This window comes from Arachis hypogaea, chromosome 14 (genome assembly GCF_003086295.3).
Source record: "Arachis hypogaea cultivar Tifrunner chromosome 14, arahy.Tifrunner.gnm2.J5K5, whole genome shotgun sequence".
NCBI lineage: Eukaryota > Viridiplantae > Streptophyta > Magnoliopsida > Fabales > Fabaceae > Arachis > Arachis hypogaea.
The window spans coordinates 123781579-123808712 of NC_092049.1; the positions used below are offsets into that span (position 1 = coordinate 123781579).

At 36.1% G+C, this 27134-nt stretch overlaps 2 protein-coding genes and 2 non-coding genes across 4 annotated transcripts; 2 read left to right on the forward strand and 2 right to left on the reverse strand.

The window, feature by feature from the left end:
• Positions 1–15296: 15296 nt before the first annotated feature.
• Positions 15297–15370, reverse strand: TRNAV-AAC (transfer RNA valine (anticodon AAC)). Its single transcript has one exon. It is a non-coding gene; the product is annotated as a tRNA-Val (tRNA).
• A 59-nt stretch (positions 15371–15429) lies between these two features.
• LOC112743944 (uncharacterized) lies at positions 15430–16793 on the forward strand. Its single transcript, XM_025793387.3, has 2 exons — positions 15430–15570; positions 16259–16793. Exon 2 carries the CDS (start codon positions 16267–16269, stop codon positions 16438–16440), a length of 174 nt encoding a protein of 57 aa, XP_025649172.1. The 5' UTR covers positions 15430–15570; positions 16259–16266; the 3' UTR covers positions 16441–16793.
• A 996-nt stretch (positions 16794–17789) lies between these two features.
• TRNAL-CAA (transfer RNA leucine (anticodon CAA)) lies at positions 17790–17873 on the forward strand. Its single transcript has one exon. It is a non-coding gene; the product is annotated as a tRNA-Leu (tRNA).
• Positions 17874–18519: 646 nt separating this feature from the next.
• LOC112743945 (uncharacterized) lies at positions 18520–23568 on the reverse strand. The gene is made up of 13 exons (XM_025793388.3): positions 23173–23568; positions 22588–22679; positions 22444–22463; positions 21900–22116; positions 21731–21826; positions 21507–21622; positions 21320–21400; positions 20535–20658; positions 19951–20000; positions 19693–19783; positions 19417–19452; positions 19113–19210; positions 18520–19028 (listed from the first exon to the last, which is right to left on the reverse strand). Exons 1-13 carry the CDS (start codon positions 23484–23486, stop codon positions 18912–18914), a joined length of 1452 nt encoding a protein of 483 aa, XP_025649173.1. The 5' UTR covers positions 23487–23568; the 3' UTR covers positions 18520–18911.
• Positions 23569–27134: the final 3566 nt, after the last annotated feature.

The following is a 27134-nucleotide window of genomic DNA, read 5'->3' on the forward strand; positions in this document are numbered from 1 at the left end:
ATTGCTAAGGTTTCTATCAAATTATCTTGCAGCTTTTCTCATACGTGATATGAGGTTTAAACAATTTGCTCTGTTGTATGCAATATTATTAAGAATACCAGTTGTTACGTTGTGTAACCGGAGATTATTGGGCTGGACTCGCTGGGTTAGCCCAATCATCTGAGGAAGGAAGCCTTTGAGCGGGTTCGCATCTTGGGGGCCTCCGTCCGACTTGTGAGTATGAACAAATGGTGGGTGGTACCTGCAAAGACACTCCGATGCCTAAGTCAGCAAGGGTGTGAGCAGGTCTAGAGAGTATTGGGACTTAAAGATACCTGAGAGGTGTCAGTGTACTTATAGTGGTGAACCAATAACCACCGTTGAAGTAGTTCCAGTTTTTAAGGGGGAATAACCGTCCCTTTATGTTAGGGAAGTTGGGATAAAACTCCTGGAAGTGGGCAGAGAGATTTTAGGGGCAGTTACTCATTTAAATGAGTGTTTATCTGTCAGCTAATCTTCGTTCCCGAATTCTTTAGAGTGAGTCGTGGCAAGAACCGACTTTTTAGGATGAAGGTCGGCATTGGGGTGAGGCTCAATCCTTTGGACTGGGCCTTTCGTTTGGACCTGGGCCTCAGCGTTGGGCCAGTGTATGAACAGTGCCCCTACTCGAGCCCAATTTCTTTCAATACTTGGGTTCGAGTATTCTACTTAGGGTCGTAGGCGACTTGTGAAGGAACCGACGTGATCGTTTGAAACCGACGTGACTTTCCGTGACTTTTGAATTTTCACAGTCGCGTCTAATCAAACGTCGCGTCCGTTAGAGGTTCGTGTATCTACACGTAGGGATTAATTACCTTGGTAATAGTGCGCCCATTAATGACTGCTTCTGCTTTTACGCTTTTGCCCCTAACGTGTTTATAAATACTTTCCCTCTCTTTCGTTGTTTCGTTTCTGCGAATTTTCAACTTATCCGTTCGTGGAGAATTCTTGTTTGAAGTCATTCATCTTTCTCTATCCTTTTTCCAGGCAAAGGTTAGTTTTTTCTTCTATTCTCTTTTATGAAGTGCTTTCTGTTTGCGTGCTTTTATTTTTTAGAGAGAGGGGTTAACTTGTAGGCTTCTGTTTGAATCCGTACCCCTTAGAGACCCTGTTCTTGATCTTTTCTTTTTCTTTGTAGGTTCCATCATACCCTTTTAGGAAAGAATGTCTTCCATAGAAACCCTCGCTCAATGGGTGGATGTTACCGTTCCGGGAGAGGAACCCTTGGTAGACACTGAGTTTATTACCAATCTTCGTACTCATCATAGAATTTGTACTTCTGATGAGGATGAGCCGAAGTATGAGTTGGTTGTCCCGGGTCCTGAAGACCGGGTTTGCTTCGCGAGGGCTACTGAGGCGGCCCCTCATTTTTTCTATATGTATGAGAACATGATTACCCGTTTGGGTGTTTTTCTTCCTTTTTCTGATTTCGAGATGACTGTCCTACGCCACTGTCGAGTTGCTCCTACCCAGCTTCACTCCAACTCTTGGGGTTTTCTGAAAATCTACCAGTTCATTAGCCATGTTTTAGACTTTCCAACGTCCTTGAAGATTTTCTTTTTCCTCTTCCACATGACTAAGCCCTTTAGTGGGCAAAACAACAAGCAACAGTGGGTGTCTTTTCGAGCTATACAAGGTCGGAGAGTCTTTACCCTTTTTGACGAATCTTTTCACGACTTTAAAAATTATTTTTTCAAAGTTCAAGCTATAGAGGGTCACCACCCCTTTTTTCTGGATGAGAGTTCTTCTCCTCGCTTTCCTCTATATTGGTTAGAAGCCTCCCCCTGTGATAAATATAGTTTGGATGACCTGGATGAAGTGGAGGCAGCCATTGTGGGGTTCCTCCGAGAAGTGTGGGGGAGGGCCCCCTATCTGGATACCAAAAAATTTCTCCAGGGGGCTCCGTCCTTTGTCCAGACACAATTAGGTAGCTTTTGATTTGTTTATATTTTCCGACTTCGTTTCTTCCGACTTGTTTTGCTAACTTTGGCTACCTATTATTTTGTACAGAGATGGCAAAGAAGAATTCTAGGGAGTCTTACCAGCGAGTTCAGGAGGCCAAGGCGAGATCCTGCGCCAGGGTTGGTGGCGCCAGGGTAACTAACTCTCCTCTTCCTTCTCCTCCTCCTCCTTCCCGCAATTTGGGGACCCCTTCCCAACCTATTGTTATTCCTTCCTCGGTTTCTTCTCAGCCGTCCCCTCGTCCCCGATCTTTCCCTGAGCCAGAAAAGAAGAAGCGCAAGACTTTAGAGTCTAGCTCTTCTTTTGAAGGTGAGGCTAAAGTGGATGCGCCTCAGTTTGTTCAAAAGTACATCTATCCTCATACCCGTATAGGTATGGATGATGTTTCTATTCAGAACCACCTTACTATTTTGGCTCAGGAGAGTATCAGGGCAGCGGGGGTGTGCACGAAGTTCCTTGATATTTTTGAGAAGACTCCTCTTAGCTCTCTGGGTTCATCCTCGAGGGTTGAAGAGTTGGTGGGGAGGCTTCTCTTATATCAGGAGCAGGAGAAGGGACTGAGGGAGGAGGTCGCCAAATTGAAGGAGGAGATGGATGGTCTCCGGGAGAGGGAAAGCAAGTTGCAGGCTCAGTGCAACATGGAGGAGGGCCTGAGGTTGAAGGCACAGGAGAGTTATTCGAGCTTGTTCGAGGACCTCGTGGTGGTGAAGAAGGATTTGCTGAAAGCTCGGAATGACTATACCAAGTTGGAGGACTCCATTGCTGATAGGGTCGAGGAAGCATGGAGGATCTTTAAGGAACAGGTCGGAGTTCTTGCTCCCGACCTGGATCTCTCTCCTTTGGATCTGGACAAGGTCATCATTGAAGGGGCTATATTCTATCCTCCTTCTCCCCAATATGTCACTGAGTCAGATTTAAAGACTCGGGGGCAGAGGATAGTGGAGTCTCCTCCCCGACCAAAGGATGCTCCGAGTTCCTCGAAGGCTCCGGGAACCTCCACTCCTTCTCCTATGGACACTTCTTTCCCTGGTCCTGATGGCGCTCCGACTACTCTTCCTGACTCTGGTGGTGATCCTCTTTGAAAAAATGGTTGTGGCTATATGGGGCCCGGCCTGTGGGTACCCTCTTTTTTAAACTCTTTATTTTCTTTGTGGTGATGGTCTGCTGACACATTTCTTGGCCTTTTAAGGCCGTAAACAAAATATTTTAGAAATACTCTTTTTTGGATAAGGGTTTAAGTTAACAAAAAATACCTCCTTTTTTGGATAAGGGTTTAAGTTACCTTTCTTTGTCTTTTTGTGTGCATGCTTTTCTGATTTTAGGTTTTTGAAAAACCCCTTTGATCTGAAAACCCTTTTTCTTGGCCGACTGTCCTTTAAGTTTCTTTTTTCTTTAAGAACTTGGGACAGTCTTCTGCTTTGGCACTTTTAATAGGTTTTCCAATCTCTTTTTGGTATTCCTTATACTCAATTTTTTCTGATTTATTGAGTTCCTATGACTTAGGTTATTTTTGCGATGCGTTTTCTTTTGCTGCTCGGTTTTCATTTCGACTTAGGAGTCGGATTGTTTCCGAGTTTCTCACAATCGACTTTTATAACCTCTTTACGCCGAATTGTACCTCGTCGTTTTATCCTGACGACCATCTAGGTCGGTCATGGGATTTTCACGTTTTGTCGAGTTTAAGTCGGCGCATTTCGTAGAAAGAAAAACGAAAAGGAATTTATAAGAGATAAAAGATCTTTATTTATTTGTGAAGGTACTTTTACTGCTACTAAGGGCTTTTCACTATCTATGACCCCTTAGTCTCTACTATGATGCCTCGTTAAAACCCCCCTTCAGAAAAAACCCTCTTTTGGGAAAAAAATCATGAAGTTGGAAAATGAGTACATCAGGGAGTAGAGTTCACTTTTAACTGTAGTACCTTTTCATGTTACAAGCATGCCAAGACCTAGGTAACTCGGCTCCGCTTAAGTCGGTCACTTTGTAGTAACCCTTTCCTAGGACTTCACTAATTTTGTATGGTCCCTTCCAATTGGCAGCGAGTTTTCCTTCCCCAGATTTGTTGACTCCAATGTCGTTTCTGATCAAGACCAAGTCGTCTGGGGTGAAACTCCTTCGAATGACTTTTCTGTTGTACCTGGTGGTCATCCTTTGCTTCAACGTTGCTTCTCTTATCTGGGCTTGATCTCGGACTTCGGGGAGCAACTCAAGCTCTTCTTTGTGCCCCTGTATATTTCCAACCTCATCATGGAGGATCACCCTTGGACTTTGTTCGCTGATTTCTACTGGTATCATGGCTTCTACGCCGTAGACAAGTCGGAAGGGTGTTTCTCCTGTGGCGGATTGTGGCGTCGTCCGGTAGGCCCATAACACTTGCGGGAGCTCCTCAGCCCGAGCTCCTTTTGCATCTTGTAGTCTTTTCTTTAGTCCTGCCAGTATGACTTTGTTAGCTGCCTCAGCTTGTCCATTTGCTTGTGGATGTTCCACCAAAGTGAACTGGTGTTTGATCTTCATACTGGCCACTAGGTTTTTGAAGGTAGAGTCGGTGAACTGGGTTCCATTATCTGTGGTAATGGAATAGGGTATCCCATACCTTGCGATGATGTTTTTGTAGAGGAACCTCCAACTTCTCTGGGCAGTGATAGTGGCCAATGGTTCTGCTTCTATCCACTTTGTGAAGTAGTCTATTCCCAAAATTAAGTATTTGACTTGTCCTGGGGCTTGAGGAAAAGGTCCTAACAGGTCCATCCCCCATTTTGCGAAGGGCCATGGAGAAGTTATACTGATTAGCTCCTCTGGTGGAGCCACGTGGAAATTTGCGTGCATCTGGCATGGTTGGCATTTCTTCACAAATTTTATGGCATCTTTCTGCAAGGTTGGACAATAGAACCCTGCTCGGATTACCTTTCTTGCTAGTGACCTGGCTCCGAGGTGGTTTCCGCAGATTCCATTATGAACCTCCTCTAGTACTTCAGTTGTCCTTGAGGTCGGTACGCACTTTAGCAATGGTGTTGATATTCCTCTTTTATAGAGGGTATTTTTCACCAAAGTGTAGTATTGTGCTTCCCTCCAGATTTTCTTGGCCTCTTTTTTCTCTTTGGGGAGGATGTCGAATTTTAGGTATTTGACCAAGGGATTCATCCATCCGAAGTTTAACCCGGTCACTTCAAGGACTTCCTGTTTGTCCTCTGTTTTCACCACAGAAGATTCTTGGAGAGTTTCCTGGATCAAGCTTCTACTATTCCCCCTGGTTTGGTACTTGCTAACTTGGAGAGGGCGTCTACTCTGCTATTAAGATCCCGAGTTATGTGTCTGATCTCGGTTTCTGCAAAGCGCCCGAGATGCTCCAGAGTTTTTTCCAAGTATCTTTTCATATTCGGGTCTTTGGCCTGATACTCTCCATTTATTTGGGAGGTCACTACTTGGGAATCGCTGAATATCAGCACTTTGGTTGCGCCGACCTCTTCTGCTAGCTTTAATCCTGCAATCAGGGCTTCATATTCTGCCTGATTGTTAGAAGCTGGAAATTCAAATTTGAGGGAAACCTCTATCTGTGTTCCCCCTTCATTGGCTAGTATTATGCTTGCACCGCTTCCTGTCTTGTTTGAGAATCTATCTACGTATAGTTCCCATGTAGTTGGCTTTCCCTCTTGGTCTCCCGCATACTCTGCTATGAAGTCGGTGAGGCATTGGGCTTTGATCGCGGTCCGAGTTTCATACTTCAAGTCGAACTCGGAGAGCTCTATCGCCCACTGAACCATTCTCCCTGCAACATCCGTCTTTTGGAGGATTTGCTTCATAGGTTGGTTCGTTCGGACTCTTATTGTGTGGGCTTGGAAGTAGGACCGTAACCTCTGTGAGGCTATTACTAAGGAGTAAGCAAACTTCTCTAGTTTGTGATACCTTTGCTCGGGGCCCTGTAGAACTTTGCTGGTGAAGTACACTGGATGCTGTCCGACCTCATCCTCTCGTATTAGGGCTGATGCGACGGCTTTGTCTGCTACAGACAAATATAGGACAAGTTCTTCCCCAATTAGAGGTCGGGTGAGGATTGGAGGTTGGCTCAAGAACTTTTTGAACTCTTGGAACGCTTCTTCGCATTCTGGAGTCCATTCGAACTGGCATCCTTTTGTTAGCAGAGAGAACAGTGGAAGGGACCTTAATGCTGACCCTGCCAAGAACCTAGAAAGGACTGCAAGTCGGCCATTCAGTTGTTGGACCTCTCTCAAGCAAGTTGGGCTTTTCATTTCTAGGATGGCTTTGCACTTGTCGGAATTTGCTTCGATCCCTCTTTGGGTTAGTATGAACCCTAGAAATTTTCCAGCCTCCACCGCGAAGGTGCATTTTGCGGGATTTAGCCTCATCCCATGCGCCCTTATGGTGTTGAAAACTTGTGCGAGGTCCGTAAAGAGGTCGGCCTCGTCCCATGTTTTTACCAGCATGTCGTCTACGTAGACCTCCATTAAGTGCCCGAGGTCGGGAGCGAACACTTTGTTCATCAGCCTTTGGTACGTGGCCCTGCGTTTTTTAATCCGAAAGGCATGACCACGTAGGAATAATTTGCTCTAGGCGTGATGAATGATGTCTTTTCCTGGTCTGGCTTGTACATCGGGATTTGGTTATATCCCGAGTAGGCATCCATAAACGACAAGTATTGATACCCTGAGCTAGAGTCCACTAGGGTATCAATGCTTGGGAGCGGATATGGGTCTTTGGGACATGCCTTATTCAGGTCGGTATAGTCGACGCACATCCTCCACTTGCCGTTTTGTTTCTTAACTAGCATTACATTTGCTAGCCATGTTGGGTATTTAACTTCTCTGATGAAGCCGGCTTCTAGGAGTGCTTGTACCTGCTCTTCTACCGCTTGAGCTCGTTTTGGGCCGAGCTTACGCCTTCGCTGCTGTACAGGTCGAGACCCTGGGTAGACCGAGAGCCGGTGGGACATGAGCTCGGGGTCTATCCCTGGCATGTCGGAAGCTTTCCAAGCGAAGAGGTCGGAATTTTCTTTTAGGAGCTTTGTCAACCTTTGTTTTAAGTTTTCTTCTAGGTTAGCTCCTATGTTGGTATTTTTTCCTTCCTCTTCGCCGACCTGTATTTCTTCAGTTTTTCCTCCTGGTTGTGAGCGCAGTTCTTCTTTGGTTCTTGTGCTACCGAGCTCTATGGTGTGGACTTCCTTGCCTTTCCCTCTCAGGTTCATGCTTTCATTGTAGCATTTTCTCGCCAACTTCTGGTCTCCCCGTATCGTTGCTATCCCCGCAAATGTCGGGAATTTCATGCAAAGATGAGGGGTAGACACCACCGCTCCGAGTCGATTTAGGGTAGCTCTGCCAATCAAGGCATTATATGCTGACCCCACGTCGATGACTATGAAGTCTATGCTCAGAGTTTTGGATTTTTCCCCCTTTCCGAAGGTCGTGTGGAGGGGTAGAAATCCCAGTGGTTTTATCGGCGTGTCGCCTAATCCATATAAAGTATCGGGGTAGGCTCTTAACTTCTTTTCATCCAACCCTAATTTGTCGAATGTGGGCTTGAAAAGGATATCTACCGAACTCCCTTGGTCTACTAGGGTTCTGTGGAGATGGGCATTGGCTAGGATCATGGTTATCACCACTGGATCATCATGTCCAGGGATTACTCCTTGCCCATCCTCCTTTGTGAATGAGATTGTGGGGAGGTCGGGTGATTCACTCCCGACCTGGTAAATTCGCTTGAGGTGTCTCTTGCGAGAGGACTTGGTGAGTCCCCCACCCGCAAATCCTCCCGAGATCATATGTATGTGTCTCTCGGGGGTTTGTGGTGGTGGGTCTCTTCTGTTGCCATCCTCTCGCTTTCTCTTCCCATGATTGTCCGACCTTTTTATGAGATATCTATCAATCCGACCTTCTCTGGCCAGCTTTTCTATCACATTTTTAAGGTCGTAGCAATCATTTGTTGAATGACCATAGATCTTATGGTACTCACAGTAATCGCCGCGGCTTCCTCCCTTTTTATTTTTAATGGGCCTAGGAGGCGGCAGCCTTTCAGTGTTGCAGATTTCTCTGTATACATCCACCATGGAAACCTTTAGAGGAGTATAAGAGTGATATTTCCTTGGTCTGTCGAGACCGAGTTCTTCTTTCTTCTTGGGCTCTCTGTCTTTCTCTTTTGTCGAGGGGGCGTGCCTGGACCGCCAACTCGGCTCTCGTAGTCTGGCATTCTCCTCCATGTTGATGTACTTCTCTGCTCTTTCTTATACATCGCTCAGGGAGGTGGGGTGCCTTTTTGATATGGACTGTGAGAAGGAACCTTCTCTGAGTCCATTTACTAGCCCCATGATGACTGCCTCGGTGGGCAGGTCTTGAATTTCCAAACACGCTTTATTGAACCTTTCCATATAGTCCCGCAAAGGTTCTCCGACCTCCTGCTTTATTCCCAGGAGGCTCGGTGCGTGTTTTACTTTATCCTTCTGGATGGAGAACCTCATTAAGAACTTTCTCGAGAGGTCCTCAAAGCTGGTGACCGATCTTGGTGGGAGGCTGTCGAACCACTTCATCGCTGCTTTTGATAAGGTGGTCGGAAAAGCTTTGCAGCAAGTCGCATCAGAAGCATCAGCCAAATACATCCGACTTTTGAAATTGCTTAAATGATGCTTCGGATCTGTGGTTCCGTCATAGAGGTTCATATCAGGGCTTTTGAAGTTTCTTGGAACTTTTGCCCTCATGATGTCCTCACTGAACGGATCTTCTCCTCCCAGGGGCGACTCTTCTCGGTCACCACGGGAGTTCCGACTTCTAAGGGAGGATTCTAGTTTTAAGAGTTTTTCTTCTAACTCTTTTCATCGCTCTATCTCTTCCCTGAGATTTTGCTCCGCCTCTCATTGTCGTTCTAACTCCTGTTCCAACTGTTCCAAACGGCCTTGGTGGCCGTGGACCAACCCCATTAGCTCGGTTGCGTGGAGTGGCCCTTCCTTTCCTAACTCTCGTCCATCCGAGGAGTTCACCTTTGGATTTTTAAGCCTGGAGGTGCCTTCTCGATGTTGATCGCTGGCCTCCTGGTGGGGAGTTGGGTTCGTGTCGTTGTTTCCGGTATCCAGGTTTTCCTGTTCGGAATCAGACGCCGTGTGGCCATTTTCCGGTGATTCGTCCGCCATCACTGGTTGATCTCTCGGGTCCCCGGCAATGGCGCCAATGTTACATTAGGTAACCGAAGATTATTGGGCTGGACTCGCTGGGTTAGCCCAATCGTCTAAGGAAGGAAGCCTTCAAGCGGGTTCGCGTCTTGGGGGCCTCCGTCTGACTTGTGAGTATGAACGAATGGGGGGTGGTACCTGCAAAGACATTCCGATGCCTAAGTCAGCAAGGGTGTGAGCAGGTCTAGAGAGTATTGGGACTTAGAGATACCTGAGGGGTGTCAGTGTACTTATAGTGGTGAACCAATAATCACCGTTGAAGTAGTTCCACCTTTTAAGGGGGAATAACCGTCCCTTTATGTTAGGGAAGTTGGGATAAAGCTCCTGGAAGTGGGCAGAGAGATTTTAGGGGCAGTTACTCATTTGAATGAGTGTTTATCTGCCAGCTAATCTTCGTTCCCGACTTCTTTAGAGCGAGTCGTGGCAAGAACCGACTTTTCAGGACGAAGGTCGGCGTTGGGGTGAGGCTCAATCCTTTGTACTGAGCCTTCCGTTTGGACCTGGGCCTCAGCGTTGGGCCAGGGTATGAACACCAGTTAACTATACTTTATTGTTTATAGAAATAAATAAAGGATAACATTACATGATAATTCATCATTTTATTCTTTCATTTTAAAACTTAAAAGAACTTTCAAATAGTGTATTAACATGAATCGAAACACTCACAAATATATGGGAATTTTTGTGCATCTTTCATTTAGTTTGTTAATATCTGTTGTCTACTTGAATATGGAAGAAATGTAATATACATTATTGGAGACATATTTTCGGGAGCACTTGTTCAACGAAATATTAATGATCAATAACATGATGTTTAGAGAATTTGTGTGTAACTTGTACACAAAAACTCAAGTAGGTTGTAGATGTTGCTTCAAATCTTGATTCTTAGCTGCTAAATGCACCATTACTAAGAAATACTCCCCTCCCTTTTTGTAGTTCTCTTGGTGATGTTCAATAAGGCAACTCTTTCATGGTGTAACTTCCCATTAATTTGGCATTAGTATTTAGAAGTTTCAGTAATCTCTTGGAGAAAACTATGAACAGAAAGACATTGTAATCCACCTTATTTACATGAGAGCATGAGCATCATTCTCCTTAAGTCTTATATATTTATACTTGGTTAATTAATAACTCTTCACAGCACTTAATTTATCAGTTACAGAGGGTGGAAACCAATTTTTTAGTGTTGCTCTAATTCCATTCTTATATTCTGGATTTATGTTGTTCATTCGTGTGATTTTCCTCTACACTATAATGGTAGTTACTTTAAGCTCATTCTCTATGTTTTAAGAGTTGAAATTCCTGAAACTAGGTTGTAGGAGATTATTCAAATTACTTAAAGCACTAATTGAAACAGCAAGAGTTATAGCTGTATTCATATAAGAGTTACCTAATCAAATTCAAAACGTTATTATCAAATAATTGTGAGTCTCACAAAAATTCATAGGAAACAAAAAATACCTGATCAAATTCAAAATGTTATTATGCAGTTATTATTATACGACATATGAATTGATGATAGGTTGTATTTATATTATTTCATCTAATAGCCAATCTCAGATGAGTAGAAATAAGCTAATCAAGTATATCAAATAATGAGTAGTCTAAGATGAGTGTAAATTAAAGTAATATGTGAAATTCTAAGGCTTGGTTGGATAAAGTTTTTATTTTTTGAAAGTAGTTTATGAAAGCTATCTTTTAAAAGACAATTTTTTAAAAGTTGCAGTTTTAGTAAAATTAAATTAAAAATTATTGAGTAATTATCCAAATCAGTCCCCGAGAATTTTAGAATCGGACATTTTGGTCCCCAAGAAAAATTAATACACGGATCAGTCCCCAAGGTTTTACTCCGGCAGACAAATCAGTCCCCAGTTCATTTTCCGGCAGAGTAATTACCCAGATCAGTCCCCAAAGATTTTAAAATCGGACATTTTAGTCCCCAAGAAAAACTAATGTACAAATCAATCCCCAACTTTTCTCTCTGTTAGACATAATAGTCCCCCGTTCAAAATTAAAATAAAATAAAATAATTATTATTATTAATTACACAATAATATTGTACTATATTTTTTTGTATTTTTTAGATAAAAATAATGATAAATTTATTATATATATATATATATATATATATATATATATATAGTCACTCAATAACAACAACAATAATAATAATAAAATTATTAGAGATTATTTTACAAAAAATTCAAAGTTAAAATTATTTGATATTTTTGTATTTAATATAATCAAAAGATGTCCTATGTAAAAAAAATTATATATGTTTATATTAAAAAATATGTATTAAAACAAAATATTTTAATTTAAATTTATATTAAATACATATTTTTTTAATACAAACATATTTTTTAAAATAGTACATTTTTTTTATTATATTAAATACAAAAATATCAAATAATTTTAACCTTATTTTTTTTGTAAAATAATCTCTAATAATTTTATTATTATTATTATTATTATTATTATTATTATTATTATTAATTACATAATAATATTATACCATGATTTTTTGTATTTTCTAGATAAAAATAATGATAAATTTATTCATTAGATTCTTATATATGTATTATATATATATATAGTCACTCAATAATAATAATAATAATAATAATAATAATAATAATAATAATAATAATAATAATAATAATAATCAATAAAATTATTAGAGATTATTTTATAAGAAATTTAAGATTAAAACCATTTGATATTTTTGTATTTAATATAATCAAAAGATATACTATTTTAAAAATATGTTTGTATTAAAAAAATATGTATTTAATATAAATTCAAATTAAAATATTTTGTTTTAATACATATTTTTTAATATAAACATATATAATTTTTTTTACATAGGACATCTTTTGATTATATTAAATACAAAAATATCAAATGATTTTAACTTTGAATTTCTTGTAAAATAATATCTAATATTATTATTATTATTATTATTATTATTATTATTATTATTATTATTATTATTATTATTATTATTGAGTGACTATATATATATATATTATATAAGAATTTAATGAATAAATTTATTATTATTTTTGTCTAAAAAATACAAAAAATATAGTACAATATTATTGTGCAATTAATAATAATAATTATTTTATTTTATTTTATTTTTGGACGGGGGACTATTATGTCTAACAGAGAGAAACGTTGGGGATTGATTTGTACATTAGTTTTTCTTAGGGACTAAAATGTCCGTTTTTAAAATCTTTGGGGACTGATCTGGGTAATTAATTTGCCGGAAAATGAACTGGGGACTGATTTGTCTGCCGGAGTAAAACCTTGGGGACTGATCCGTGTATTAATTTTCCTTGGGGACTAAAATGTCCGATTCTAAAATCCTCGGGGATTGATTTGGGTAACTACTCAAAATTATTTTTAATAAGTACAAACACTACAATTGTGTTTGGTAAAACAGCTTTTAAAACTTAAAAAAATTATAATAAACATGTTTATCTAACGAAGAATAATTTATTTTTTAAAATTTTTTAAAATTTTATATACTATTTTAAAATAAAATAATTTTAAAATAAAAAATTCATAATAAACATAAATATAATAAATAAACTCTTTTATTTTTTAATTTTAAATTTTTATATAAGTATCATAAAAATTTATTTTATCCTAAACATCATCGTTAAAAATACTAAATTACCTAACTCAAATTGTAGAAACTAATAGTTTAAATATTTATTTGATTGTACTAATATAAATAGAGTTATTATTAGTCAATAATAAAATTTGTATGTAATCCAATGTTAATACTGGGTAAGTCCATTATCCACCTATGTATATTAGCTCACCTTTACAAATCACAAAAAATTAGACACATATCTCAAAAGTACAAGCACTTCCTGAAAATGTTTTACCAAATCCAGCCTCAGACTTACACCTTAATCTTAGTTTGCAGAATTAAACTTCAAAATCATCAATACCACTAAATTCACATACAATAAAGAAATTTAAAACCCCTAAATACTAAATAGATATGTGTTTATTCCGCAAAGCCTCTCAAAAAATTCAAATATATACACATATTGAAACCAAATAAAATAATATTTAAATTCCAAAAGAAGCCATCTTAAATTATTTAAATTTTTCATTAGTTATTTTTTCAATTCTAAAGCCACTTCATTCGTTTAAAAAAAATTATAAAATAACCAATATTTCAGAATTCCAAACAAATTCTGACCAATTGAAGAATAAATTTAAAAGATTGAAAATTGATCAGCTATATTAATTTTAAATTTTTTATAATTCAACAAACTGCTGAAATTAAACTATAAATAACAAAGACTTTAACTAACCATTCTTAGTTCAAAAAAATGGCTTTCTAAATTGCATTTTTCATTCAACATCTGCAGCAACTGCATCCAACTAAATTCATTTAATTTTTTGGAGTTAAAAAAAATTTAGATGCATCTTTCATACATGTATATATTCCACACCTTTATACAGGCAATAACTTCTTGTTTCCAAAGGGAGAAAATCTCCTCCTTCTTATCTCTGGCTCGGGCATGAAGTGGCTGCAAAATGAGAGTTAAGTATAGTAAAGTAATGAGTAGCATCTTGTAGAAAAAAATATATCACATTTCATAGAAAAAAAAAAACAAATATATCACATTTTATTACCATAATGTCAAGGTCCTGCACATGATTGAATGCATCATTGCTTTGAAAATTTCTGAGTCTAGAATACTATTTTAAAGTTGTGCCTACATAGCAGGTTTGAACATAGAAGTAAAAATACTACATGCATTCAAAGAAAAAAAAAGCATTACTATCACACAAATGAAGAGAGCACTTTTTATTTAGAAAAGAAGAGAAAACTGAAAAAAAAAGCATTACTATCACACAAATGAAAAGAGCATTTTTTTATTTAGAAAAGAATAGAAAATTTTTGACATGTATAAAAGTATATTTTTCGAGTTTATTGAATGAAAAAAAAAATGTCAACAATTAATATTTTAATAAAAAAAATGCATTACACTTAAAAGAATGTCAAAATCTGGAAAGTCTCAGTAAAAATAATATACACCTTCCTCAAACTATTACTAACCCATCAAATATAAAGTTCTAAGAAAAATCATAAAAATAAAAGCACTTTTGTCCAATCAATAGATACTGAGAAACATATTAATACTCTATGGTAGTTGCAAAAACTTTACGGAGTAATAAGTTAAGCTTTAAGAAACCGTTTTGAAAATAAAGTAGAATTTTTTTTCAATAAAATTCACTTAAAGGAAGTCATAACACATTAACATATGAAAACAAAATAATTATTTTACAAAAGATCATACTACTTGTCTGATTTTCTCAATAAAATTTATACTTGCGCTTCTATTTCATATTTTTAATCGAAAAAATAGCAAAAAATCAATTAAAAAATAAATTTATCAACAAAGATAGTAACCATTACTACAAAATTGAAGTTTGAATGAAGGAAAGCTTTATAGCCGCAGTGGTTTGTTCATTTCATATCTGAATATCGGGTTCTTCACTTCTTTATACAGTCTTATGACGTACATCACAGCAAAAAATAGTTAATTCTAGGCCAGTTTGACTAAACTTCTTAAATAAGTTCTTTTGAAAAAAGGAGCTTAAAATATAAGAACTTTTATTAATAACAACTTTTAAATAAGTTATTTTGTGTTTGAAAAGTTATTATAAAAGTCTTTATTTTAAAGTTGTACATTAAATAGGAGTGATAAAATAGCTTTTAAAAATAAGAAAAGTCACATTTTTTAACTTCTTCAAAAGCTCTTAAATAACTTTTTAAAAAGTTAAAAATTTATCTAAAAAATTATATATACCAAACACTATTGATGTAACTTTTTATAAGTCAAAAGAAAAAAAAATAGCTTTTGGAGTTTTCCAATCAGACCCTTAATTGGTTATTTTTGGATTTTATTTTGTATATATAATAACTGTAAAAATTAAATTTATACATATAAGAAGGAGAAAGTAAAAAGAAAAATGTTTGACAAATAAAATTTTCAAAAATAACTCATGCAAGAGTTATTTAATATGGGTAATTACTAATGAACATGAGCAAAAATATAGTAACACATCATCATGCCTTCAGTGTGTGAAAAAGCAAAAAAAAAAAAGAAATTGGCGTCGCCCGGACTCGAACCGGAGACCTTCAGTGTGTTAGACTGACGTGATAACCAACTACACCACGACACCATTTGATGTTGTTTACAAATACTTATAAAATAGAAATAAATATTATAATGCATCCATGAATTGAATATATCAATGTGCCTCTGGCCTTTGGAACCCTGAAAAGTGAAAACGGAAATCCCCTAAAATATTAAAACAGCTCATTCTGCCGTCGCACATTGCAGTTGCGCCAACACCCCACGCCACTGCCTCTCACAATTAAGGTCTCTCTCTCCCTCCCTCTCTCGTTGGGTTTTAGTGTATCTGTAATTTTTGAAGCCATGATTTCTAAGCATATTTTATAGAGTATTTAGTGGGATTGACCGTTTGAAAATCATGCTTTTGTAATTTTCTCATTACGAAGATGTTTATATTGTCATCATAATAAACATATTAACCTTCTTTAATAATTTTAATTTATGAAAGAAAAATAAGCAGACAAAAAATAGAATAGAAGTTACCGTTTGCCTTTGTGTTTGATGGAAACAGAATCAAATTCATGATATTCCCCACAAAACACAGATTTGATGTGATATCTTGTGGAACTCATTATCTACTGTACATTGATTTCATAGGAAATTATTGTATTTAAAGGTATTATGTTGCTGCTGTATCAAATTTCCAAAGTGTGCTTCTTGAGTTAGGGTCTTTGAGGGAAATAAAGGATCTGAAGATAAAATAGACTTTACCAAATATATGCATTATTTCACCTTTCAATCATCTAATTACAATCATTTTTTTGGATTATCATTCACACGGTAGGTGTAAAAGATAGTTGTTTTTTATTAACGTGACGAGATATAATTAAATGCAAGTGTGAATCTGTTTTATATTTCATTAAAATCAAATTCTTATTTTTAATTGTTGAAGAGGAGGGAAAAAAACTGAAGTAAATGGTTTCGTTGTGTTTAGAGTAAGGAATGGGGGACAAGAAGAAGAAGGCTCAAATGTTTGTAAAACTAGTGTCTGCTGCTGGGACTGGATTTTTCTATGTGAAGAGGAAGCCAAGGCAGTTCACAGAGAAGCTCGAGTTTCGCAAGTACGATCCAAGGGTTAACCGCCATGTTCTCTTTACAGAGGCTAAGATGAAGTGATACACCACCTTTCAGTTTCATTTCGATGATCATGGCTCCATTCTTGTAGCTGGAACAATTTAGTACTGTTTTCTTTGATACAGTGAGTTTGAATCATGCCAATCTGTGTGTTTTACTTCTCTGCCTTGTGTACATTTTCCTTAACTTTTTGAAGGTCTAGATTTGGTATTATCTTCTAGTTTGATGTTTGAATATTGTTCAATGGTGATGGATTTATTCTCCCATTTTCTTTAAGAAGACAAACATGTAAAACCAGAGAATCTAGTGCTACTTCTATGCAGTTCTTGTGGATTTTGAACACAAATAGCACTGAGTATACTGTGCAAAGAAAATGAATGATTTGCTTACCGGAATAGTTAAATTTTCTTACTGAATTCGTTAATAACTGTAACGTTGTACTTAATAGTTAATACTTACCTATCAGCATATTCAAGTTAACTATGTCTGCTTTACATTTGTTTTAGGTTACTGTGGTACTTTGTGCCAAATTGTTTTCTTTGTCCTTGATAGTCCAATATTGTGATTGCAAATTTCAATTTAGTTTTGACGGCTTGACGCTAATCACTATTGTGTTAAAGGTGATGTCGTTCCGAAGTATCTAAACATGATAAGAAACCAAGCAGAAGTTGGATTAAAATGTGTAATTTTCATTTTTTTTTAAAAACTAATAGGGGTGCCTAGTATTGAATTGAGTTAGAGTAATAGAATGGAATTTTTAGTCAAATTTGTGTTTCACAAATTTTAATTATCAAATGACTTTTATTTTTTATTTGTTAGACAAATTAATTGTTACGTCAAGTTTCTTTTATTACATGCTCATACATTTAATCAAATTCTCCTCTAAACAAGTAAGTTTTGTCAACTTGTAACAGAAGACTTAGAACAAGAAAATTGATTTGGTTAATAAAATAAATAGTGATGCCTTATTTGGTAATTAAAATTTATAGAAAATTAAAATGCCCAAACAAAATTCATTAAAGAGTGAGATTTGGCGTATTACTCGAGTTTATTTATCAAGTACTAGATTAATAAGATGAGTGTAAATTGGTAAACAATAAATAAAGTGCAATGTTGTGCATAAACAGACAAAATACAACACATTAATAATCGTTAACCTTGGCAGTTGGCATGATAAATAATTGACTTGGTGTATCCATTCTTCATCTTATCTGTCGGTATAAAATTTTCTTCTTATTTTCCCCACAAATAATACGATCACAAGAAACGAATACATAACCTTTTAAAAACATGTACAATTGTACATACATGGTTGAAAACGGATGAAAAATAAACTTAAAAACAATTGAAAACGGTATTTATATTAAAAATCGAGAAATCACTAACAAGAAGTCAGGATGGCCGAGTGGTCTAAGGCGCCAGACTCAAGTTCTGGTCTTCGAAAGAGGGCGTGGGTTCAAATCCCACTTCTGACATATTTTAACACCTCCTCAATTTTTTTAGTCTATGGATATATTGGGCTTAAACTTATCCATTTTTACTTAATATTACTCTACGATCTGTTAAATTGGACTTAATTTTAGCCCAGATTTGCACAGAGCAAGCAATAGGATGTCGTTGAAAAGACCCAAAAAATCCACGACCGAAAAAAAAAAGAAAAGACCAAAAAATAAGAGTCAAGGTTGACAACCTGATATTGTTCCGTCCAAAACTATTAGAAGAGACTTCTGTCTAAATACATATATTATTAGTATTTAGTAATTAGTAATATTGTTAACAGATGTTTCTCAACAACGTAAAATGGTAGCTGAGTTTTTAGCAAGGTAGCTGCCAATATAGAATCAGGAGATCGTAACCTCGCTAGAAGCATTAATGGTTAATCTAATCCACCTTGTATATGGGATGTGTTGACAGGTTTGAGCTAGAAGAATTACCTATACTAAAAATTATAAAATAATTATCGTCGATTAAAAAAATGCTCAAGGGACAAATGGAATTTAGAAATAACACTTTAAATCACATCTTGTAACATAAATATTTATGATCAATTTTTTTAAACGGACACTTGCTCCTCGAAAAAAGAATGGGAAAAAAGCACATTCTAAAGATAAAGAATCAACGAGTATTAAAGTTATTTATTGCCATATTAAAGTTATTTATTGCCAAAAGAAAATACGCTTAATATACTTTGGCTTGGTTTACAATAAAATCAACTATAATAGTTTCAAAGTTCATATGTCGGATGGGCAACCTTGGAGCCCTAAAAGCCAAATTTATTGTCCTTAGAAAGATGTACAAATTGTACAAATGTACAAATGAAGCTCGAAATAATAATGGCATCTATTCCATTTTAGGGTAGCCATTTATAAAATTAGCAGCACCCTGATTTGATCATGATTTTAGCTACCAACCATGATAATTGATATCCTTGTCATGTTTGTTTCCGTTAAAGTATAGAGGTTTATATGCACATTCATGCATGATGATGCACCAGAGGATGAGTAAAAGCAAGTTCAATTAGAGCCAAACTCCTCATTCCAGCGTTCCAACTCTTCCCACTTGCTTTTCTTTAAGCTTGGTCTGATGACCGTCATTGCCATCTTGAAATCATTGTAAGTTAATCCTCTTACCTGGTAAAGCCAAAAAACATCATTACACAACTTATTGAGGATTTTTACTTAGTTTATATTGATAAGAACTTCTAACTAGCATGCCTGATTTGCATTAACAGTAAGAATGTTAGATCCCAGCTCTCTAATTGGCATCATTGCAGCCTCTTCACACAATGCTTGAAGATCACTTCCAGAATAACCTGAAAAGCAAAATTAACAAGCATTGGCATCATTCTTTTTTTCCAAAACAAGAAGGAAAAAGGGGAAAAGAAGAAAAAAAAAAAAGAAAAAAGAATCCCTGAGAATATCTTTCCATTCTAATATATTTTCCGCATCATGTAAGGAGGTTGTCTTTTAATTGATTGGGGGTAACTCTGATTCAATCAATAGTTCAAAGAATAAATACCTTCTGTCTCTTTGACAAGTTTTTCCAGATCTCTGTCTGTAAAATATAAATCCTAAATATGTTAGAACAGAGCAAGTAAAAGAATAATACAAGCAATTTACAAGATTTATTTTATGAAAAATGTCAACAAAGTCATTTAAGTCTACAAAAAGACAAGGAATGATACAACCCCAGCATATTATTGAACAAGAGAAAACATATGCAGTTGCACCATAGATATACAAATCAAAAGGATTTGTATTGGCAGGGAAACAACAAAGAAAGCACATAGCTTACTCGGTAATGAGAATGCTTGACCCTTGAGTTTGTGTTTTAGCAGAAGTCTCCGAACATTTTCATCAGGTAAAGGCACATAGATTCTCTTTACCTGGTCAAATTTCACAGGAAATAAAAAAAAGGAGTTTGCAAAGAAGCAGCCAAAAATGTACTTCAAAGACAATGGCAATCACCCAAATGAGACCTCACACAAATAAAAAGAGAAAAGAGAGAGAGAGAAAAAAAAAAAGAAATAAAGAAAAATCAAGTCATTCTCACCAGCCTCCTAAGAACTGCATCATCCAATTCCTGTGGCTTGTTGGTTGCACCTATATTTAGAACGGAAAGAAAACTTATGTTACTAGACTGGGACCATAGATGTACCATCAGGAAGCCATTTATCTTTAGGACAATTCTATGATGAAGAGGTTTTTGTGTGGAGAGAATGAAGAGGAGTGTATAATCTATTTTAAAAAATTAATGATGCACCTTATCTTTAATCTAGCTCGCGTGATGTAATCTAGCTAAGTTCCCTGTCCTAAACAAAAGTTTCTGAAAAATTTTAGTATGGCTGAAATTCAGGCTTATATCTGTATGATAATAAGACCATATTCTTAATGTTTGCCTTCTTCACCTAATAGTCTATGCTTTAGGATAGTTGCTTTATGACACAATGTCAAAGACTATATAACCGAGTAGTTTAGACTTTAGAGTTTGATCCTCGTGACTTCTATACCTTCAAATAAAAATATTGATTTAAGATTAAGCATAATTAGTTAACAGCATATTCGATCTAAAATCCAAATCATGCTCAACTTATTCCAAGAAACAGAACGATCAAGTAATATGGATGGAGTACTTACCAATTACAATCACAATATCATTACTATTGGAGGTCACCCCATCAAACTGGATAAGAAATTCAGATTTTAACCGTCTGCTCGCATCATTCTCATTTTCCGTTCTTGTTGACATTATACTATCAATCTGTAACCAGAAGGAGAAGAAGAGGTAGAAAGTCAATATTGTTTGAAGTGGGGGGGATATTAGCACAAAGTATGCAACAATCTTTTTTCTCATAGCATAAGACAGCCATCAAATGAGACTATAATTTTGGACAATCAATCATAATGCATGTCGAGTGATGCAGGCCACAGAATGTGCTTTGAATCCAGATAGGCTAATGTGATAAAGAAATTATCTCCACCACAAATGACTTCTGAGTAGATAGGTTAAAAGCATGGTCAAAATAGATTTCAAGTCAATAACCTACTTTAATTGGAACACAAATCAATTAGTTATGATCTGAAATCAACCAAGCCTGAAGTAAAAGTTTCTTCAAAAATGGAATACATTAGATCAAAGAGCTACTAAAAATGTTTCACAAAGAATTATTATGAAATAGTCAATTGCTTCTAAAGCAATGATAGTTGCATTGTGATTGCCTCTATACATGTTCTTTTGTACCATTTTTTTCCCTTCTCTCTTAGTTTATTTTTCTATCAAAAAAGAGAAGGGTGGAACAAGAAGAGTAATTATAATTGTGTGTGTGTGTGTGTGTGTGTGTGTGTGTGTGTGTGTGTGTGTGTGTGTGAGAGAGAGAGAGAGAGAGAGAGAGAGAGAGAGAGAGAGAGAGAGAGAGAGAGACCTCATCAATGAAAATCACAGATGGCTGTCTGGATACAGCAACTGAGAATAGTGTCCGGACAAGCTTTTCAGCCTCACCCACCTAGAGTACAAGCCAAGTTAAATTTCTTAATTCTTAACATGTATGCAAACATTTAGTGAGAATCAAAACTAAACACAAACAAATTAAGCTACATAAAGAAATGTACCCATTTAGATGTCAATGATGCGGAAGACACATTGAAAAATGTTGCATCTGATTCTGAAGCTACAGCTTTGGCAAGCATGGTCTTTCCATTACCAGGTGGACCGAAGAGTAGCAAACCTAGAACAAAAAGGTTTATCATTTCTCAACTTTGGCATATTTATTCTACAACTTTTACCATCATCCATCATTTAGAGAACCAGATCTCATCATGTTCTACAACCTTACCTCTGGCTGGCCTTCGAAGACCAGTGAATAAGTCTCTCCTCTTAGTTGGCAAAATAACCATCTCCATTAAAGCTTGCTTTGCCTTCTCAAGCCCAGCTGCATTTTCATGCTAAATTAAACAGTTGATATCAAATAAAATGGAGATAAGCATAAATAAATGGATTCTTACCGACATCATCCCATCTAACAGAAGGACTTCTGTCTACTATTGCAGTGTTAATCATTTCAACCAATTTTGTATCATAATTTACACCAGCTTGACTAGAATTTGAGCTTCCAACTTTATTCACCTGCCCTCTTGGTTGAGAATACCTGTGTACCACATTTTTTCTACCATTTGATGGCTTAAGTGGAACTGCAGCAGTTTGTGCAATGTTTGAGGTGCTCTGCGCACAATTTTTGGGATAAGAAAACGACATGTAACTGGTTCATTACAATCATAAAATTAGTACCCTATCCCCAATATTCAGTCATAAGAGAACATTTCATGGTTAATTTAACAAGCATGCTGAAAAGTCCCAACACCAGGTATTTCCCGTTATGATATTAGAAGAACTCATTTGTCAACTAAACAATGTTTAGGTTTTATAATCAGAAAATAAACAAGTATTATGCTAACGTCAGCTTCTGTTTAAGCAGCTTATAGCTGCAGTTAGCAAAAATTTTCAAAACAGAAAGATCTGTACTTCTAGTTTAGCTAGATCACGGCATACCTGATTGGCAGATGAGCTCCCTGAAATGATAAAGAAGGAAATAAGGGACGTGGAGGATAATGCGAAACAGTAAGCAAACGTGAAAAACTTGTATTTTGGAATGGGAAAAAAGCAAAAAATAAAAACCAGTTGCTCAATACAAACCTGCTCGTCTACTTAGAGCCTGTAATCTCTCAGAGACTTGGCCCTGCCATTTCGATATCTTCTGACGATAAGATTGCACCTTTGCTTGTTCACTGTTGAAAAAACCATAGCTTTTCATTAATAATTAAACAACAAAAACATCAGAGAATATGAAACCTGCTTTGCCATTAAATTGTAAGTTTACCACAAAGGGCAGTGATCACTGATTAGGGAATTATAAAAGGAGGCTTTGCATTGAAATATTATTAATTTAACTTTTCAATGTATTTATTTATTTGTTTGTTTTACAAAGAACTTTAATATGTATTAACTAATAAATGAATCAAAAGCCTAATCAATATTTTTCATGCTTCCTTAACTAGCACCACTGGTTATCAAATCCTCAACTTACGAAGTATATAGAAAAAATTAAGTGATGAGCTACATAAGAGCTGCCATAAGCTAAAAAGAAAAAAAAAATGCAGTTGACACAGGATTTAATCATAAAAATTGCACTCTTTTACGATTACACTATTGAAAACCCTAGAAAAATCCCTAAGAGGCAGTATTTGAAGAAAATGAAGAGTTGAGGAAAATATTGGGAACCTGGAAGTGATGAAGGAAGGGACAGGGGTAGAATGGGCTTCAAGGAGGATCCTCTGAGCGTTCTTGTAGTGAAGAATAGCGTCGTCGACCAAACCCCACTCTTCGGCCCGAACGGCCTTTGCGATCTCCTGCGTCGCCAAATCGTAGTAACCTTTGAGCTTGAAAGCCACGCGCTCGTTCGAAACCGAAGAAGGAGAAGAAGCAGCTTCCATTGACGTCGAATTAAGGTGAGATTGAGAAGAGGAAGAAGAAGAAGAAGGATCAGAAGAGAAGACGGAGTTAAAGGAATCGATGATCCCCTGAAGGAAGCTCATGCTGCTAATTGCTAAACGCGATTTTCATGATAAAAGCGATCATTTTTGGTGCGAAGCTGAATTAAGATTTCAGCATTGCTAGGAGTAGCATATTTTATGATCTTAATTAATTATTATTAATATTTTAATGTTATAAAATTATATTTAATATTATAAAATTATATATATTTTTTATAATTAAATTTTAGTAAAAATATTAATTCTTGAAATTTTTTTTAAGATATTAAATTTTGTCAATTTATTTTTTTCTAATTTTTTATAGAATAAAACATTAAATTAATCTCTCACGTTTAGATATAATTTTATTTTGGTCTCTAAAATTTTAATTATTTTATTTATGTCTAAAAAATTTAAATTAGCTTCAATCAAGTTCTACCGTCAAATTATGGTGAAATAAGTAATGGCATATTCTACATGTATAATTAACTTAACATACATGATAGACTTTACTGTTGGAAGCAAGAAAACCCAACAAAAAAAAATTAGGTTCGATAAATAAATTCAAAACTTTTAATATTGTTCATGTTCTTGTCCTTCGAATTACTAAGAATGGTTTTTCCATCGTCTTCTCAGAAGTTTGCGTAGCAGCAGCAAAACTTGCAAGAGAAAGAGGATGCATTTTTGTAGGAAAAAACCAGTGCTGTGGACATCCTCTACAGCAAAGAATTCTGGAAGAAGATTCTGGAGATGCATCAACTATCAGGTAAGTATCTTATTTTTAGTCTCCTATTTCGATTGATCAATGGTTATTAAGTGTATAAAATTTTTAAACGGTTGGGTATCCTGTTTTTAGTTTTGCTTGGATAGAAAGTGAATGACAAGACCCACAAATTTAAAGATGGAAGAAGAAAGCAAGTGCGTTGAAAAAAAATCTGCACAAGGCTAAAAGAAAATTCACCATGACAGTTACAGTCGGAGTTCTTAGATGGATAATGGTTGAGTTGTTGCTATATGATTGATATAATTATGCAAGACATATGAGCTATCATATGTTTGAATTGCTGCTAGGATTAAAGTTGTGATTTAAGGTGTTAACAATTATGTGTATCTATTTTGCTGAATTTGTCCCTCTTTTAATATGAATGTGTAAAAGTATGTGCGATAAACATTGTTAATTATTGATTAAAATGAAAAAAATGGGTTCTTGAAAATTGATATATATTTTTGACACTCTAACATTTTAAATTACTTTGTCAACCAATAACAAGAACTCTTAAAGAAGCAAACTCACATAATAATACTTTTGAAAATAACGTATAATCATTTATACGAGAAGTTTTAAAGTAGCTTCTCTAAAGCATTATAGTATCAAAAAAAGTCTCAAAATAACCATCCAAACATAATAATGCAGTCAAAGTAGAAGTCTTAAAGTAACTTCTCTTAGGTGGTCATTGCCACTTTCATTAGTCATTACAAAATATTCATAGAATATAGTACTATCAAATCATCCCAATACTTTTCAAGCCTTAAGAAGTATTTTGGCCATGTATTTCAAGGTCCTTCTAGATGGGCTATGATGTGTTATTGTGGATGGTTGGAGTTGACTATTGCTACTGGTGCACTTAGCTCTCTTGGAGGAGGTCTGTGACTGTTAGACTCCTACCTCTTGTGCATTGTTCTTTTTCTTTGGCTGAGTTTTTGTTGCTGTCTTTGATCCTGCTTTGATGCAGTTTTCAACCCTAGTTGTGCTAGCACTATTTTTAGTTGTGCCAACATTCTTCTTGAAAAGTTGAGCTGCATTTTTCTACAACCAATAACACAAAACAAAGATCTCAATAAATTGACTTTAATCCAATACATAGACTAAATTAGTTCCAATCCATATCATTAGTTCCAATTATACTTTGTTTGTCGAGGCCTCTACTTTTCGCTTTCTAGGGCAGCTTCTATTGTTATGACCAAATGCAAAAAAGTATGAGCATTTTTGTTATTGTTCTTTCCTGAATAATTTTGACAGTGGTCCAATATTTCTTGGCTTATCACTAGTCTTGTTCCTGCTCAATTTAGGGCGTCCTATTAGTTTTCTAAAGACTGGTGAAAGCACATCATCATTCTGAGTCTACTCCTACAGATTTGATTCATTAATAGAGTAGATTACATGTTGATAGTAGTCCACATATGTCTCTTTTTTATAGTAATTATTCACATAATTCTTAACATCTAAACATATTTTTCTAATGTAACTCATGGCATGCTCACAAGAATAACCTGTTAGCTTAAACTTCTTATAAGAGTACTCATGGTCCTTTAAGTTCACAACAAATTTGTCCCTATTACCCTGCGTGTTGTACACCTCATACTTGTCTCTATCTGCATAGATGGTTACACACTCCTTAAAAGCATTTTTGTTTACATACATTGTGCCAACCTCCATTAGTCCTTCATATTTTTCAAATTTTTGTGCAAAGGGTACTTCCTAAATGAGAGATCCCCTTCATCATCACTTACAGGAATTTTTCATAATTCCTCACTATCATATCCATCATCTTCATCCCTTAATCCAGCAACTACCACTTTCTCTTTTTTCTTAGTAACACTTGCACTAAATTCTCCTTCCACTCTCTCAACTGCAACACTCTATTTCATCTTTTGAGACTCCTTCATAGTTGTAATATCAACATCAAACAAATCTCCATCACTATTCCAATCATCATCACTGTCATCAAAAGCAACTTTCATTGCATTATCTTCAGAACTGAATTCACTCCACTATTTATCACTATCGGCATTATCACTGTTTGGCTGATAGTTATCATCCTCAAATTCATCATCACTTGCTGATTCTAAGCTCTCTTTTTCTACATAGTCCTCTTCTAATATAGAATATGTCCCCACACTCGTTAAAGTCTCTCCAGGTTTTTGGGCCTCCCTCACAACTTTGGCCTTCTTACCCACCTTGGCCTGTTCAGAAGATTAGGCCTTATGCACTACAATTGGACCAGACCCAACAGTCTTCACAATGGTTTCACTAGCATCACCACCATCTACCTTTTCAACTTCTTCAATGGTATAGGCTCTCCTAGCAGTAGAACCATCTTTGTGAACAACAAAAAATTTCACTATCTTGTCCCTCAGTCCAAGTTTGGCCATCTCCGTTGCATCCTTGTTTGTTCGAAGCATCCTCGGTCCTTCTTCTGTTTCTTCTGTTAGAGACTTGTACCACATTGCAACGATGTTCTCTGCCAAATAGCCTTGTTCGACTACTATCTCAGCATCCTCGAACATACTTCACTTATCTTTATCACAATAATCTATATGGAAGTCTCACCACCCACGTAATGTAATAGTTCACCATCAAACCCAAACCTCCCACCGTGGTGTATCTTGACACTAAAATAACTCATTTCCTCAACAACCTGTCAGATAAATATAAACCACTCAATAAAAATCTCACATTGATCAACAACAACAGAAAGGCATAAACTCATTCACTAGGGCAAAATAAAAAATTTCAAAACAAAACAAGAAACGAATATTAAACCCTAAAAAAATACAATCATACACACAACAACATCACATACATCATGCATTAAGATGGGAACTCCTGAAACACTTGAATACACATATCAAGGTATCGAATGGAGTCAAAAGTAAAATAAATTAATCAATTAAAGACCTCAAAAAGCATGCTTTAGTCACTTAAGTACA

What these genes read in the sequence shown, in the direction of transcription:
- LOC112743944 (XM_025793387.3), top strand. Translation starts at nt 16,267, where the DNA reads ATGGGGGACAAGAAGAAGAAGGCTCAAATGTTTGTAAAACTAGTGTCT.
- LOC112743945 (XM_025793388.3), bottom strand. Translation starts at nt 23,486, where the DNA reads ATGAGCTTCCTTCAGGGGATCATCGATTCCTTTAACTCCGTCTTCTCT. An exon ending in CCTTCCTTCATCACTTCCAG is followed by an intron (nt 22,680 to 23,172) that starts GTTCCCAATATT and finishes TTTTTTCAACAG; the next exon opens with TGAACAAGCAAAGGTGCAAT. An exon ending in ACTTGTCAAAGAGACAGAAG is followed by an intron (nt 19,211 to 19,416) that starts GTATTTATTCTT and finishes TTTGCTTTTCAG; the next exon opens with GTTATTCTGGAAGTGATCTT.